Source organism: Podarcis pityusensis (genome assembly GCF_964106645.2).
Source record: "Podarcis pityusensis genome assembly, chromosome: 16".
Lineage (NCBI taxonomy): Eukaryota > Metazoa > Chordata > Lepidosauria > Squamata > Lacertidae > Podarcis > Podarcis pityusensis.
In genome coordinates this window covers 3611062-3627978 of record NC_138041.1, presented here as the reverse complement: position 1 = coordinate 3627978, position 16917 = coordinate 3611062, and the positions used below count along the sequence as shown (strand labels likewise).

The 16917-nt window shown below is 48.0% G+C and overlaps 1 protein-coding gene across 1 annotated transcript in view; it reads right to left on the bottom strand.

Annotated features, from left to right (window-relative positions):
• Positions 1–8213: 8213 nt before the first annotated feature.
• The window catches only part of LOC308465802 (hepatocyte nuclear factor 6-like), a 29366-nt gene continuing 20662 nt past the window's right edge, over positions 8214–16917 (bottom strand). The window contains exon 3 of the mRNA XM_080986070.1: positions 8214–8697. Coding sequence (XP_080842196.1) covers positions 8390–8697 — 308 coding nt within the window. The 3' untranslated portion in view covers positions 8214–8389. The remainder of the gene's footprint in view (positions 8698–16917) is intronic.

Here is a 16917-nt window from a genome sequence, read left to right as displayed (position 1 = left end):
CTGCTGGATCAAGCCAATGGCTCATCTGTTCCGGCATCCTGTTCTCACAGTGGCTGACCAGGTGCCCCAATGGGAAACCCAGTAGCAGGATCCAAGCACAAGAGCACTCTTTCCTCCTGCGGTTGCCAGCAGTTGGCATTCAGAAGCATTGCTGCCTCTTGGTTGCGTTAAAATCATTATTTTACTTTTCACAAACATTTCAGTGCTGCTCATCTTATTCTGGATCCAGCCCTGAATTTCTGCACCCACAGCCAACCGCTAAATTCTTGGGACCTGCGTAGATTATGCGAACAGGGCAGATTTGCATGATTTCTTTATATAATTTTATTCTGCTTTTGATTGTTACATAATGGAGCCCCTTCCCTTAACCAGCCTTCCCCAAGCCAGGCCCCCTTCAGATATTTGGATCTCCCGCAATCCCTGACTCGGCTGCCTTTGCTGGGTGGGAGCTGTAGTTCAAAACACCTAGAGAGGCACCATGCTGGCAAACCATGACCTATGCTCTTAAAATCTTCTTCCATCATCTTCCTGGCTTCTGAGACTTTTAGGTGTTGCCCATACGCTATAGGTCATGTTTTCATGTTCATAAGATCTAGAAGCTTGGTTTTGTTTTTTAAACGAAACCAGACATTCCAGCCAACTGAACTCCATACTCTGATTTGGCAACACAGCATGATACGTGCAGCGTTGCTGATATTGCATCTCATGTTGGCTAAGTACTGTAAGAATTGTATTGGACTAAACGGACCTTTGTTCTGATCCTGCAGTGCTTTTATGGAATCATAGAATCATAGTCCAACCCCCTGCAATGCAGGATCTTTTGGGAGAGCTCTACTCAGAAGTGTGGGTTTAGGAGCCTTGAACCACTTGTTGGAATTAAGTGTGCGAAGCTGCTTCAGGCGGAGTGAAGCTGCTGGTCTGCCTTTCCCAGAGTCCTTTCTGAATTGCCACAGGTCTCTGGGGTCTTGGGCACACCCTTCCCAAGATCCTTTCATCTGCAGTGTGTGTCCTGCACCCAATGAGCTGTGACCTTTTCCCCAAAGTTGGGGAAAGTTTCCTCCACCGCTGGAGGAAGCAATTTTGCTTGCGAATCCCAGTTGCTGGAAACCGCAGGACGAGAGTGTGCTCTTGTGCTTGGGTCCTGCTTACAGGTTCCCAACGGGCGTCTGGCTGGCCGCTGTGAGAACAGGATGCTGGCCTAGGTGGGCCACGGGCCTCATCCTACAGGCTCTCCTTAGGATGAACCAAAAGTAGCTGCCTGAAGAGAGAATCCAATCCAACCATTGTTCTATCTTCCATGGCCTGGGATGTGGCTCTTGAACAGAGGAGCTATTTCCTGGTCTAGCTAACAGATCCTTTTTATTAGGCCATGCCTAGGAGCCTTCTGCAATCCAAGCATGTGCTCTGCTACGGAGCTGTGCTTACCCACACCCTGCTGGTGTAGAGAGAGGGCCAACCATCACGTGAAGAAGGCTGCTCCAAGCTTTAGTTGAGTTGCCAAAATAACCCATTAATGTTCCAAGCCTAGGCTGCTATTTTGGTTGGGTATATTGTGATAGGTGTAGTGGACACTCCATGCCAAGATTAGCCAGTGAGGTGACACCTGGATGGTTTGGACTCCAATTCCCATCAGCCCCAGCTAGCATGGCCAGTACCCTGGGATGATGGGAGTTGTAGTTTAGCATCACCTGGAGGCACCTCATTGGCTACCCTTGCTCTGTGCAATGACATTGCTTGCTGGGCATGTATTATACCAGTTCTTGAGGACCAGCACAGGTTTCCTGTATGCTTCTGAGTTCAGTTACAGATGCTTCCTCTGACACCTGCCCAGGTGTTGAGTCACCAGCAGGGCCTCCACTGTTTTGTGAAGTTCGTGGGGTGGCAGGGCGTGAGAGGGTCTTTACGGTGGTGGCTCCCCAGATTGTGGAATGCCCTTCCCTCTGGCCCCATCGCTTCTTGTACTTTTTGACGTTGGGTTGAGGTTTTCACCTCTCTGCTCCTTTGAAACAATGGAAGGTGAGACAGGATGCAATTGTAGTGTATCATGGGGCAGCATGGTGAATGACAGGCCATAAATATATATAATAAATGGCTGTGCTTTGAGTCTTTCAGTGGGACTCGAGAATTTGTGTCACCCTCAGATACAGTAGGACTTCATCTCCGCTCAGGCTAGGGGATTGCAAATTAGGTGAGTTTGTTGGTGGAGATTTGCTGTTGGAAATTCCACCTAGCAGTTTGACTGCCTTTCTAAAGGAATTTTCTTTTTGAGATTTTATAAGGATGCATTTTTTTAAATGCAGATGCTTCTGTCGAGGAAACACACACACACACACACACACACACACACACACACTTTCCCCCTCTGCCCATTAAATGTAAAGCACTGCATTGTATTTCAATTCAGGATGTTTACTTTTTGTGAATTAACATTTCACCACAAACAGGTACAGGATGAGGTATCCAAGAAGAAGGAAAAGAAAAGAAAAACCTTTGGTATAAAATGTACAGCTTCTTCCTTTTTTTTTCCTTTTCATTTTCTCGTTTACAGGCCAAAAAAGCGACTTTGGTTTTCTCTCTTTTTAAGTTAGCTCGGTCGACAAACAAAGAAGAAACATTCAATTTATTAATATATAGTAATGCACTGCTTTGATTAAAAACATGACCACGTCACTCAGCTTACACCGGCCAGGGAGCGGGGAGGGGAGGGGAAAAGAAGAAAGGGCTTGTGGGAAATGTATCGGCGTTTGTTAGGTTGCCATCTTTTTCCTTCCTTCAGACAAACTTCTAACTTCTCTGTACCTTTCTGAAAGAAAGCCTGGAACTCCGAAATCGAGGCAGGTGAAATTTCTCCTTGTCTGGAAAAGCTGCTCTGGTGCTTTGTCTGCCTGTTATTGAAGGCACAGGAGCAATTGCCAAATTTGGAAAAGATGGCAAAATGATTTGCAGGGTTGCCATTTTTTAAACAAAACTTCATTTTTTCTCTTTTTTTTGCCAAGTCGGGGCTCTTTTCTTCTTCTTTAAAATGAAGACATTATTGTGCAGGGTCTGGATTTTTAAAATATATATAATTAAGGTCTCCTGGTTTGCAGCTGTTTTGGAAGCAGGCAGCTTTTAAACATCAAAAGCCAGAAGGCACCTTCTGAGGTCCCAGAGCTCAGAACCAGGGTCAGGCTATAGGAAACTTTGATGTAGAGGAGAATTAACTAGTGGAGCAGTCAAACGATGGGAAAAAAAACTGGTTTCAAGAAAGTGTCCTTTTGCCATTTCAAAGTCTGACTCTCAGAGCTGTGTCTCTTAAGAATTGCAGGAATCGGAATTGTGGAGTTGGGAAGGGCTCCTGAGGGTCATCTAGCCCAACCCCCTGAAGTGCAGGAATCACAGCTAAAGAATCCCTGCTGGATGGCCGCCCAACCTCTTGCCTTGATGTGGCAATGTTTGGTTTCTCTGACTAGGCCAGCGTCACACCCGTCTCGAGCACTCCAGGTGTCGTGCACAAAGCGCAGTTGTAAGTTTTCCAAAATGCCACAGGTATTGCACTGTCTCCAGAATGCACCTTGCCACCCAGTGTGCTTTGTGTTTTGAAGGTAATTCTGGTGTGTGGTAGGAGGGGAGGGGGGCAGCTTTGCATCATCGGTGAGACGTCAAAGAAAATCTCCTCCTGCCTCTATCCGCTCCCTTATCTGCCAATTGTAAAGGTAGTTTTTATTGCAGTCACCTGTCAGTGCAGGTCTGCACGCCAAATTCCACTGGCTCACCCACAACCTAAAACCAATATGGTGTTTGTGTATCCACTGGAGTGCTTTGTTAGCAAAGGCTACATTCGCATGCATTTAAAGCACCTTCGATACTGTTTTAAAGTGTCATGGCTTCCCCCAAAGAATCTTGGGAACTGTAGTTTAAGAGTGCGGGAGAGCTGTTAGGAGAAATCCCGGAGCTGCAATTCTCAGGGTGGTTGAATGATCAATCCCTCTTCACAGGGAACTCAGGGAATTGTAGCTCTCTGAGGTGAAAGGGGGGGGAGGTTTCCCTAGCAACTATCAGTATGCTTAAAACTACAGCTCCCAGGATCCTCTGGGCGCAGCAGCGGCTGTTTCAAGTGCCGCCATAGCGCTTTCAACATGTGGTGTGACTGGCCTTGCTTGAATTGGTAGATTTTGTCAGAGCAGCCGGCTTGGGAGCTGGAGGCAGGACCAGCCCAAGACTTTTCCTTTTTGGTGCCTGAGCTGATGGGTCAAAAGGGCCACCTGGGCTGAGGCCTCCTCTATCACACCTGAGGACACACACAACTCTGTCCCCCGTTGCCTTGCTGCTGCTTCCCCCTCCATCCTTACCCCCTGCAATTGCCAACTGAGGCCTCTGCCCCATGATAGGACCTGGAAAACCAGTAAGTTTTTACACACACAATAAAACCCCCAAACTGACACAAAGTGGAAAGTGTGCAGATTGCATAAACATCTTTCGATGGGATGACCTGGGCTGCGCTCTGTTTCTTCTGTTTCTTCCTAAGTCACAGAGCTGCTAAATTTTGGAACAGGGACGGGTGGACAAAACCTCGCTGTGGCTTGCTTTATTTTTTTTTAAATAAAAACTTTGTGGCTCAGCATCTGTTCAGAAGGCCCTTCCAGCTCCTAACCCTGTGGCATAAATACTAAAGTGCATTTATTTCTTCTCGACAGCACCTGCACGGATCGTGGTAGCGGGGAAAGGGGGTTTGGGTTGTGTCGTGGCAAATTCGGGGATGTGGTCGTTCCCTCGCAGCAGGAAAAGCCGTCTCCCTCTCTGCCCGGCGCAAGCTGAGAGTTTCTGACACGAAACAGAGTAACGTTTTTTTCTTTTTTGAGAAGCCATGCAAAAAATAGATAGAAATATATCTATGTCACGACACTCGCGCCCACCTTACCCACGCATCCTCAAAACACATGCTCACCCACGCGGACGCACAAAAGACTTCCTTTGCAAAACGAAACAAACAAACAAAAATCATCTTTGGTATCGTTTTCGGTGCAAGAGACAAAGTGAGGTAGAAGTTTCTTTTCGTTCCCCCCGCCCCCCGCCAGCAAATTTTGTCAAATTTCGGACAGTGGGAACACCCAAAAGGGAAACAGGGAGGAGGAGGCAGTGACCAGTGGCGCGATGTTCTGGCAGGAAGGGGAGGAGCTATCCTTGCACCCACCCACCTGGGGATATGTTGTCATGTCAGCAGCCAATCAGAGAAAAGCAAAAGCTGGTTGTGGCAAGTTCACCTAGGAGGGCTTCCAAAGCTAAAATAAGTTTCATTTGGTGTGGCCCACGAGAAGGGTTGCAAATGCATCCCCGACATTATTTGAGGAATCTTTAAGACAGATGGGAGGGCTTTTTCCACCTGAGGGGCCACATTCTACTCTTGTCGACCTTTCGGGGGACGCTTGCCAATTGTGTCCAGAAGCAAAAGTGGGTGGAACAACAGATGTAAATGGCTTTGTACAGCTGGCTAGTTTCTGCACACCCTCTCCCAGTCCTCTCTAGGGAGCAGGGGTAGCCTGGAGAGGCCTTTGAGGGCCGCATAGAGAGGCCTGGAGGGCCTGAGGTTTCCCACCCTGCCTTAAGATAAAGGCAGGTGGGTCTTGGGTGTCAGCTTCTGGAAGAACTTGGGGAAATCGCTCTCAAACTGTGCCGAGGCGTGTTGTGAGAGAGAACAGCTCTTGTTGTGCGTAAAATAATGGAACAAAAGTTCCTTCTCCTGCAGTGGGGCAGGCACACCTGGAAACTTCAGGTCAGCCCTGGAGGTCTGGCCACCTGACCAGCGACGGAAGCTCCCAGAGGTTGTAAACAAGGCCCAAGTCAAAACAGAGAAGAACCAGACGTTCTGGTTTGCGGCGGGAGGTGGGTCTGGTGCTACAAACACAAATAATCCATTTCAACCACCGTAGATTCCGGCGTATTAGGCGACCGGGCGTATAAGACGACCCTCCAAATTGGCAGCTGCCAATTTGGGGGGTCGACTTACACGCCCAGTCTTATACACAGCAGCTTCGCTGGGCAGCAGCAGTGGGCGGTGGGGTCCGCGCCGGGAGGAAGCTGTCCAGCGATGCTAAACCGGCTTCGCTAGGCGGCTTCCTCCCAGCGCGGAGTGGAGCCTGCCGCCCACTGCTGCTGCCCAGAGAACCCATACCCGGCGTATAAGCCAACCCCCAACTTTCTAGAGGATTTCCCGGGGTTAAAAAGTCATCTTATACGCCGGAATGCAGGAAGTTGCAATGCAGGAAGAAGAAGTCCTCAGCTTGCCGGCCCACAAGTTTACTTTCGAAATCACCTGAAGAAGGGAGGACACCCTTTCTGTGTAAGTTACAAACTGCAGGTATTGGCTTGCCCCCTGCTGGTCCAAAGAGGCAAAAGCCAGACCCCTGACTCGCCCAGGGATGCTACAGGTGGGCATCAGACGCCTCCAAGGCTGTTCTCTCTCAACACGCCATCTGGGAACGAGCACTTTGAAGATGCTTTGTGTTATGTACTGAGTTGAATAGGATCCAAAATGCAGCAGTCTGATTGGTCCTAGAACAATAGGATTCAGAATGCAGCAGTCTGATTGGTCCTAGAACAATAGGATCCAAAATGCAGCAGTCTGATTGGTCCTAGAACAATGCAGCAGTCTGATTGGTCTTCAGGAGCCACCCAATCCAGCTGCAGATGGAAGTGAATCCACAACCTGATTGGCCTACAGGATAATTCCGGAATTAGCCAATCACGTGCGGCCCATTGTTTAAATAATGTATATAAAGCAGATACTTTGGGGGAACTTTCATTCCTCCTCACCACTATGAGCTGAATAAAGAGCGTGAAATCCACTCTCGACTCTGAGCATAATTCACTTTGAATCAGAAAAGCTTCAGTGGCGCCTGTATCAAAGTGGATCATTGGTAAGGCTCTCCATTTTTACCACTCCCTCCTGCCCCAGTTTGCCCACATTAGTAGCAGCTATGCTAATTTCCACACCTTGACGTATTTTGCTGGCAGATTGAGCTGCTCTTCAAAGGCACACACAGGTGTGGGCAGGGTAGGGTTGACCTATTTCAAAAAGTGGAAACCCGGACACAAAAGTTGTTGAGGGTTTTTGCTTTTTTGAGATTTGCAAAATCTCAAAATAGAGTACATTACAGCGATTTCCATCCGGACATTGTTTCTGGCTATGTCCAGGAAATTCTGGACACTGAGGTCCCGCTCCGAGGGCCTTCTGGTGGTTCCCTCCCTGTGAGAACTGAGGTTACAGGGAACCAGGCAGAGGGCCTTCTCGGTGGTGGCACCCGCCCTGTGGAACGCCCTCCCACCAGATGCCAAAGAGAAAAATATCTACCAAACTTTTAGAAGACATCTGAAGGCAGCCCTGTTTTGGGAAGCTTTTAATGTTTAATAGGTTACTGTATTTTAGTGTTTTGTTGGAAGCTGCCCTGAGTGGCTGGGGAAACCCAGCCAGATGGGCGGGGTATAAATAATAAATTATTATTTATTATTATTATATATGGCAACCCTAGGTTTTCCCTGGTCAATGGATGGCCTTTATCACCAGCCTGACAAAACTGGGAGGGAGGGCACCTCATTTTCTGTGCCTTAAAGTGCCCTGCCCATCTTGGGTGCTGGCTCCGCCCACTCCTGGCAGCAGCCCCGCCCACCGCAAGCATGCGGCCCCCGAGAGATCACCCCAGAGGCAATGTGGCCCTCGACCGAAAACATTGGTTCTCTCCCCTTGCATTGAGAGGGAGGCTTTCAATCCAACTCCTCTTGGTTAGCCTGGGATTTGGTACGTGTTATTTCTACTCCTCCTCCAGATTTGCATCATATTAGATTAGTTTCCTGGCTTGCTTGGTGGCAACCAAGGATGCTCCAATCTTTTTAAGCGTTGCCGCTTTCCCGCTGAAAGAGAAAGATGGAAAATAACCTAGTTTCTCCCCCATACCCCCACAGCCAAACACACTTCTTTTTCCCCTCTCGCCACCAGATGGCACTGCCTCCTCAACAGGAACAACACAGAACAAGGTCTCAGCGGGGGAAACATACGCAGAAAGTCTTTGGAATAGCCTTGACCGTAGACGCCGTCCTTTGCCCGGGAGACACCTTCCTCGCTTTCCGCCGTCCGGGTTTTCGCCATAACCCTCCTTTTAGGTCGCAAAAAGGTTTGCTCTCGTTTAGGATCCGGCTAGTTTCTGCCGCGAGGTCAGATCCAGAGAGGAATGAAACCGTAAAGTCGTATTACAACCCCCCACACCGCCCCCATCCTGGTTTTTCCCCTCCCACTTAGCGCATTGGCCAAGCGCCCTTCCGCCATTTTGTCTCCTGGCCAAACACCATCCTGCCATCTTTGGTGTAACGGAGGGTCGGGGTTGGGGGACGCCGGAAGGTGCCAAAGGGAGGCCCGTTACGCTTTGGTGCAGGTGACGGCCGAGGAGGGGTTGGTGGCGTGGCCCCCCGAGGATGGGGAACGGCCCTCCTCCATCCACTTGTCCAGGCTGCGCCTCCGGGCGTTCATGAAGAAATTGCTGACGGTGGACAGCTCCAGGCCCAGCTGCTGGGCGATGGTGATCTGAAGGTCTTTGGAAGGGCGCTGGTTCTCGTGAAAGATGGCGTGGAGCGTGCGGCGCTGGATGTCCGTGAAGACCAGGCGGTGGCGCTTAGGGACGTGGTTTCGGTCGGCTTTGCCTTGATCTTGCTCTTTCCTTTTGCAGGCTGGTGGGGGGCAGCAAAACGGAGAAGAAAAGAGAAAATGAGAAGGCGTTCATGACGCACCGTAGGGCCAGGTCATTGGGTCCTCTCACTCAATGTGGCCCCTGAGGCCTTTTTTGGCCTCTCCCACCCCTGCAGCCCTTCCCCCAAACCAGGTAAGTGAGGTGCTGGGCTTTGGGAAGATGGTGCGATGGCTCTGGCAGGGTCCAAGAGTCCTCCCAACTCCTTCCCAAAGCCCGGTTAGTGCTTTCCCAGTTTTGGGAAGGAGGTGGAGGGGCTCGGGGAGCCTGCCAGAGCCTCACGCAGGGCTGGATCAAGACCTTCAGAGGCCCTAAGCACTTAAAAGATTTGGGTGGCACCTTTTACCACTTGTGGTGGAATTGTAAAGAAATAAAGGAATTCTGGGGAATATATAATGAGCTCCCGTTGCTCGGTCCCTGCTCCTGCCAACCCAGCAGTTCGGAAGCACGTCAAAGTGCAAGTAGATAAATAGGTACCGCTCCAGCGGGAAGGTAAACGGCATTTCCGTGCGCTGCTCTGGTTCGCCAGAAGCGGCTTAGTCCTGCTGGCCACATGACCCGGAAGCTGTACGCCGGCTCCCTGGGCCAATAAAGCGAGATGAGTGCTGCAACCCCAGAGTCAGCCACGACTGGACCTAACAGTCAGGAGTCCCTTTACCTTTACCTTTACCACATGTGGTGGAATTGTAAAGGAATAAAGGAATTCTGGGAAATATATAATGAATGGGGGGGGGGAGTTTAAAACAAGCCTTTTTGTTAGGAATTGTAGGTGCAGAGATACCGAAGGAACAGAAAAGACTGTTTATGTATGCCACAACAGCTGCAAGGATTTTGCTTGCCCAGAGTTGGAAAGACGACAAGGTCCCTACCAGAGTGGACTGGCAGATCAAACTATTGGATTATGCCATTGGTATGAAAAGTTGGACCTCCCTGATCTGGCTGAATACTGTCTGCACTGATCGGCAGCGTTGTAGACAGGGAGTCTCCCCAAACCCCCTTCCTGGACATCCCTTTTCAGGGATTAAACTCTTCTGCATGCAAAGCAGGCTCTCTGTTCCTGAGCTAGAGCTGTCCCCTTAAAAATAAACCTAGTCTCTAGTCCTCATGGTTCTGAGGAAAATGCTGAGAAATAGTGATATCGGAAGCTGTCTTATACTGAGTCAGACCTTTGAGCCATTTAGCTTTGTATTGCTTACATGGCCTGGCTGTGGCACTCGGGAGTTTCAAACAGAAGCGTACCCAAATCCTGCCTACAGATGCCTTTTCAGGCTGTTCCCTTAAAAACTGAGCTAGACGGATTTGGTTCTGTGTACGGCACCTTATTACTGCGTCCCTCTTTAAACCAGCCTTTCCAAAGGGGCCAACGCTTTTAAAGTTTTGCTTTTAACGGGGATGATGACCTCAAAAGAACGTGCCTCCCTTGTTTTTAATGCCTCTGTTTAATTGCATGGATTGGAGGAGGAGGGAAGAAAGGAGGGAATTTAATGCCAAATCAATAGTTCTGGTGACTGACGTCTTCCGTCTCCATCCCTCGCTCAAAAAAAACTCTCGGCTCCCTTCCGTATAGCTTTCCCCCTCTAAGAAAACCTTGCTGGGTTTCTGTCCTGAGTCTGCCTCCCAGTAATGTAGGACTTCCTGGGTTTCTTCTGTGCCAGAAGCTTCCGGAACGGTCGAGCGTGGTGGGGAAACTTCCTCTCCTCTCCCGCCCCCCACCCCCAAAGAAATCACCCAAAGGGTGCACACATTTATGCAATTGGGGTGGTTTATTCTGAGCTGGACCATCAAGAAGGCTGATCGCCGAAGAATTGATGCTTTGGAATTCTGGTGCTGGAGGAGACTCTGGAGAGTCCCATGGACTGCAAGAAGATCAAACCTCTCCATTCTGAAGGAAATCAGCCCTGAGTGCTCACTGGAAGGACAGATCCTGAAGCTGAGGCTCCAATACTTTGGCCACCTCATGAGAAGAGAAGACTCCCTGGAAAAGACCCTGATGTTGGGAAAGATGGAGGGCACAAGGAGAAGGGGACGACAGGACGAGATGGTGGGACAGTGTTCTCGAAGCTACCAGCATGAGTTTGACCAAACTGCGGGAGGCAGTGGAAGACAGGAGGGCCTGGCGTGCTCTGGTCCAGGGGGTCACAAAGAGGTGGACACGACTAAGCAACTAAACAACTAAACAACATTCTGAGTGCAAAGTGAGGTGATCTTCGCAGACGGCGAATCTCTGCCAATATGGCAGGTGACATTTTGTTTTTTGCTGCCTGAGGTGTGTGTTTTTTTTAATGCTTTTTATTGGTGTTTCGTTTAATACAAACAAACAAAATACAGTAAAATTCAACCGTCATTTACCCACATTCTTTCCCCACACTCTGCTGAGCACTGACTTCCTTCCCTCCCTTCAACAGGTTTTCTTAGGTCAGTTACTTTTCCACAGTTTCTTATTGTATCCAATCCTATCTACATCGTAAGATTTATTTCAGTCCTGCCAGAGTCTTCAGATTTCTACAGTTCTTATTTATGTACTCCATAAATTTACTCCAATCTTTTTGGAATTTTGCTTCCTCCTGATTTCGGATCCTACAGGTCAGTTTTGCTAGTTCCGCATAATCAACCACCTTCGTCTGCCACTCTTCTATTGTTGGTAATTCTGGTACTTTCCATTTTTTGGCTAATAAATAACCTTTGATCTGCTTTTTCTATTTCCTCTCCTATCAAGCCTAGCAAGAAAGCTTCTGGCTTTTTTGGGGAAAGTGTATTTAAATGTCTTTTTCAATTCATTATAAATCTGTTCCCAAAACTGTTTCACTTTCTCACATGTCCACCTGGCAGGCGACGTTTTGGCGGGGTACCCTTAACAGGTAAAGGTAAAGGTAAAGAGACCCCTGACTGTTAGGTCCAGTTGTGGCCGACTCTGGGGTTGCAGCGCTCATCTCACTTTATTGGCCAAGGGAGCCGGCGTACAGCTTCCGGGTCATGTGGCCAGCAGGACTAAGCCACTTCTGGCGAACCAAAGCAGCGCACAGAAACACCATTTACCTTCCCGCCGGAGCGGTACCTATTTATCTACTTGCACTTTGAGGTGCTTTCGAACTGCTAGGTTGGCAGGAGCAGGGACTGAGCAACGGGAGCTCACCCCATTGCCGGGATTCGAACCGCCGACCTTCTGACAACAATGCAATTGCTGAAGAACATAAAGAGAGCTCTCCATCCAGCCCAAAATCTTGTTCTCACAGTGACCATAAATGTCCCAAAGAACCTAGAAATCTAGAGGTGAAATCCCCAAAAAGGATGTTCCATTTTTTCTGTATGCCACAACAGCTGCAAGAATATTACTAGCGAAGAATTGGAAGAAACAAGATTTACCAACTATCGAAGAATGGCAGATTAAGATGACGGACTAGATGGAACCGGGAGACTCCGAGACCAGAGAGAAGAGACGGTGGAAGAAGATTGGAAGAATATCTAATAAAATATGTTAATATTTAAATCTTTGAATAGCTTTGGAAGTGGATACAGGCTGTAGGGTTAGTGTATTTTAAAATAGCATTATTTGTAAGTGATAAAATGTGAAGATTTTTATGGTTAAAGTAAGCGTGATTTAAAAAATGGTTAAAAATTATGATATATGTAAACTGCTAAAGATGAGGTAAAATGAAAATCAGATAGCGGGGACTTGGAGAAGCCCACCTAACAATGTTTAGAAAAAATAAGAATAAGACAAGAATTTGTTTGTATTGTTTGTTTTTTCTGTTTGTGTTGTTGTGTTATAAAATGAATAAAAAATCTTTGTGGGGGGAAAGAACCTAGAAATCTGGGTAGACTCCCTCTGGACCTGGAGGTTCCATGAGAATGTCAGAAAAGCCTGGATGCTGGAGCAGACCCAAGGGGGTGGATGCTGTTTAGTTCAGCCTCCTGTTGTCACGCTGGACACCCAGTTGCCCCAAAGGGAAACCAGCAACAGGATCCGAGTGCAAGAGCTCTCTCTTCTCCTACGGTTCTGGTATTCAGAACCATTTCTGCCTCCGACTGTGGAGACAGGGCAGAGCCATCTTGGCTAAAAGCTCTTCCTCCCTCCATGAACTGGTCCCACCCTCTTTTAAAGCCATCACCGAAGCCTCTTTTGAAGGCACTGGTAGGAGGCGCGGATTTTTCAATTTCAGTTTCTCAACTCAAGTGCAGATCGCCACATTTCCATATGAGTTTGCGAAGGAGGAAACAAGTTAAGTCCTCATGAAAATTCATTCCATCAGTGCGAATTTCTCTTGCTAGACACATATTTGTATGCAATTTTGCCTGATGTTTATTTTCATCCCCAAAAAGTTTATGATTTGAGTTTCTACTGAAATGAGGCTGCATTTTAATGTTGTGTTTTAATCTTGTTTTTAAGTTGTATTTTAATCCATTGTTTTTAATACCTGGTGTTAGCCGCCCTGAGCCCGGTCTTGGCTGGGGAGGGCGGGGTATAAATAAAATTTATTATTATTATTATTATTATTGACATACCTGCGCAAGCAATTTTGTCTAACACAATGCATTTGTGGATGTCATTTTCCCTAATATCTTTTTGAATCTTTGAATAGCTTTGGAAGTGGATATAGGCTGTAGGGTTAGTGTATTTTAAAATAGCATTATTTGTTATTACAGGCAGCCCTGTTCAGGGAAGTTTTTAATACGTGACATTTTAGTGTATTTTTCATCTTTGTTGGAAGCCGCCCAGAGTGGCTGGGGAAACCCAGCCAGATGGGCGGGGTACAAATAATAAATTATTATTATTATTATTATTATTATTTGGGGGGGCACACATACCCTAGAATGTGCATTCCTGAACCTATCACTTAGCTGGAGGAGGGCACCATATCATTGGGAGATAATTTTGAAGGATAGCTGTGTTTGGATTTTTGGTATCGTTGTGCGATGCCCTGGGACTCGGACTCGGAGCCAGAAGAGTCTCAGTCCGCACTGGATCCTTTGCCTCAGGCGGCAGCTGAACCTAGTCTGGGGCCTAATCCTGAAGAGCCCCAGTCTGCACAGGCTCCCCTGCAACAAGCACCAGCTGGGCCGAGTCAGGGGCCTGAGCCTGCCCTGGCTCCAGATGCGGGGATGACCTCGTTGCCTCCAGCTGGGCCATCACTTACAGCTGCTCCACTACAGGTTGGGTCAGGAGAGGCTGAGGTGGCCTCTGGGTCTAGTAACCCACCGACGTCTCCCGAGCTGCAGAGACTGAGGTCTGAGAGAAGGAGGGACCTGAGTACTTGCAGGAGGAGTGCTCGCCTTCAGGTGAGACAGGGAGGTGAGTCGCCAGGGGATCATGACCCGCCGTTACCCCGACAGAGATAAAAGGCTGTCGGACCCCGCCCCAGGTTGCGGGAGCAACGTTGCTGTTTGCCAGTACCTGTCTGTGATCCTGTACCTGACCTTGCCTTGTGTCCTGATTGGCCCTGTTGGACTGACTCCTTGCAGAACCCTTGGGTTCGGGACCGGACCTGGACCGCGTTGCTCGGGTTACCCCCGGGCCCAGCACATGTTTCGCCAAGCGAGAATGAGGCAGATCTGCTTTTCACTGTGACCTGAATTGTATTTCTCCACCATTCTTACCTTAGTTAAGAAGGGGGCCAACCTGGGAAGCTTGGAGGATGAAAGGAGGAATTTGAGGACATTGAGGGGCAAAAAGCAGTGGCGCCCCCTAATGGTAGATGCTGGTGGGTATATGGAGGAGAGGTTTAAACTCCATCCCTTGAGCTTGTGAAGGCTAAGCATCTCCTCTCATCCCCATTACCGCCGTTGGTGGTATAAAGTGTCTGACAGTGTCTGGGTCCCCAGACGTTGGACTACAAAACTCATCACGTTGGCCATGGATGATGGGAGTTGTAGTCCAATGACATCGGGGGTGGGGTCCCAATGCTGAAGAACAGTATGGCATTCTTCTTGTAAGAAAACACTGTCCCTTGTTGCGCTTGATTCCATGGAATGAGACCCTCCTTTAACCTGTAGCTTTATGCAAATAGGATTGCCAATTATTTACCGGCCCCTTGGAGAGTTAGTGGGTCTGTTAACATCCATAAAGCCCATACACTAACAAATTCCAGATTGTGGCAGGCTATGCTCTCCAGCTTTCCCAGTAGTGATGTATGGAAGTGAGAGCTGGACCATAAAGAAGGCTGATTGCCAAAGAATTTATGCTTTTGAATTCTGGTGTTGGAGGAGACTCTTGAGAGTCCCATGGACTGCAAGAAGATCCAACCTCTCCATTCTGAAGGAAATCAGCCCTGAGTGCTCACTGGAAGGACAGGTCCTGAAGCTGAGGCTCCAAGACTTTGGCCACCTCATGAGAAGAGAAGACTCCCTGGAAAAGACCCTGATGTTGGGAAAGATGGAGGGCACAAGGAGAAGGGGACGACAGAGGACGAGATGGTGGGACAGTGTTCTCGAAGAGACCAGCATGAGTTTGACCAAACTGCGGGAGGCAGTGGAAGACAGGGGGGCCTGGCGTGCTCTGGTCCATGGGGTCACGAAGAGGCGGACACGACTAAACGACTCAACAACAACATGCTCTCCAGCAATGCAACTATGTAAAAAATATATATAAATTGCTGGGGGGGGGGCAAGCCGCCTCCTTGCCCCTTGTCAACCAAGCACTGCCAACTTATCTCTCTGCCGTGAAAAGTTTTGCCCTGCCAAATTCTGTGAAAAGCACAAGAGCGTCCAGATCCTTATTCTCCTGATCAGTTGGCAATCCCTTGCCTGCATTCCCCCCGTGGCGTCTTTTGACAGCTGCCAGAAATGGACATAAAATGGAGGTGATGCACACACGAAAAGGAAAAGGGGATAGGGAAGGGAATGAGACGGCAGTGCTAGCAGCCACCCAGGTCCATCATAATATTAAAACAAGATGTAATTTTGCAAAGCTAAGACATTATTAAGCAACCTGGCAAAGGGTCTCCATTAACATTTAATGGGCTAAGATTTTACGGCCCTGTATTAAAACCGTGCAGGTTTTCTTATTTCTAAATGAGTCTTTTATTTTAATTAACAATCTGCAGGGGAACTTTTCAGGATGGCTTGAGGGCGGTGGCTTCGGCAGGAGGGCTTTTGGGTGGGTAGGAAATGTGTGATTCGGATAGCACAGATTTCTGTCCCAACTTTATCCCAGTGTCAATGTTTACATCTAAAAGGGCCGCTCAAGGAAAGCAAAACCATTTCACTTGGTGGCTCGCCCAAAGGCCGGAAGTTAGATTTTTGTACAGCGTTTAGCACACCGTTAATCTGTTTTTCAATATCCAATTGTATCCTGTATGTCTTTACTAAGGGAAAGTGCCTGGCATTGCTTGGGAATCCCAAGAAACCAACCAAACCAGGGCAGTTTTGCAGTCGGTGGTAAGAATCAGGGCAACTTGGAAAGGTTCTGTCTGCCATCTTGATTCAAAATGGCGTCCAGTTGTATCCAAACATTGATGAAAACCTGCTCCTTGGTGTCAGGAGCAGCCTGAAATCCCAGAGAGCCGATCTACAATGCTGTCCAGGGTTGTAAAGACTGCGGAGAGAATAACTGGGTGCACTCCTCCCACCTTAGATCAAATCTATGCTGTCAGGTGCCATAAGAAAGAGGCAGAGATAGTGCAGGATAGTACGCACCCCGGAAATGATCTCTTTCAGCTTCTGCCTTCTGGAAGAAGATACAGGGTTATAAAGGCCAGGACTAGCCGCCTGAGAAACAGTTTCTATCCAAAGGCAATTTTGGTTTTAAATGCAGCATAAGGGTTCTCTATAGTATAGTGTATTTTAAAATGGGGTTTCAGAGTTTTTAGGGGTTTTTGAATGTTTTATGTAGTTTTTCAATTTCATTGTTCTGCATGGGACAATGACAATAAAGATACTGTATATCGTATATCGTATATATAAACAGTACTGAGCTAGATTGACCAGGGGTCTAACGCGGCATAAAGCAACTAGCTTTCTATGTTCCTGTTTGAGGCAGCACTTGAGGACTAGAAACTTGCTTTGCTTTTCAAGGGAGGGCCGTTGATCAGTCTAGCAGCCACTTTGTGCTGCCTGCCAGTGTTGACAATACTGAGTTAGATGGACCAAGGATCTGACCTGGTATATAGCACCTCCTTATCTTCCTTTGCTGTCGTCCTTAATTATGTCTATTTTTTTTATATACCATGTTACATTTCTCCCCTCATTTATTTATTTTTTAAACGCT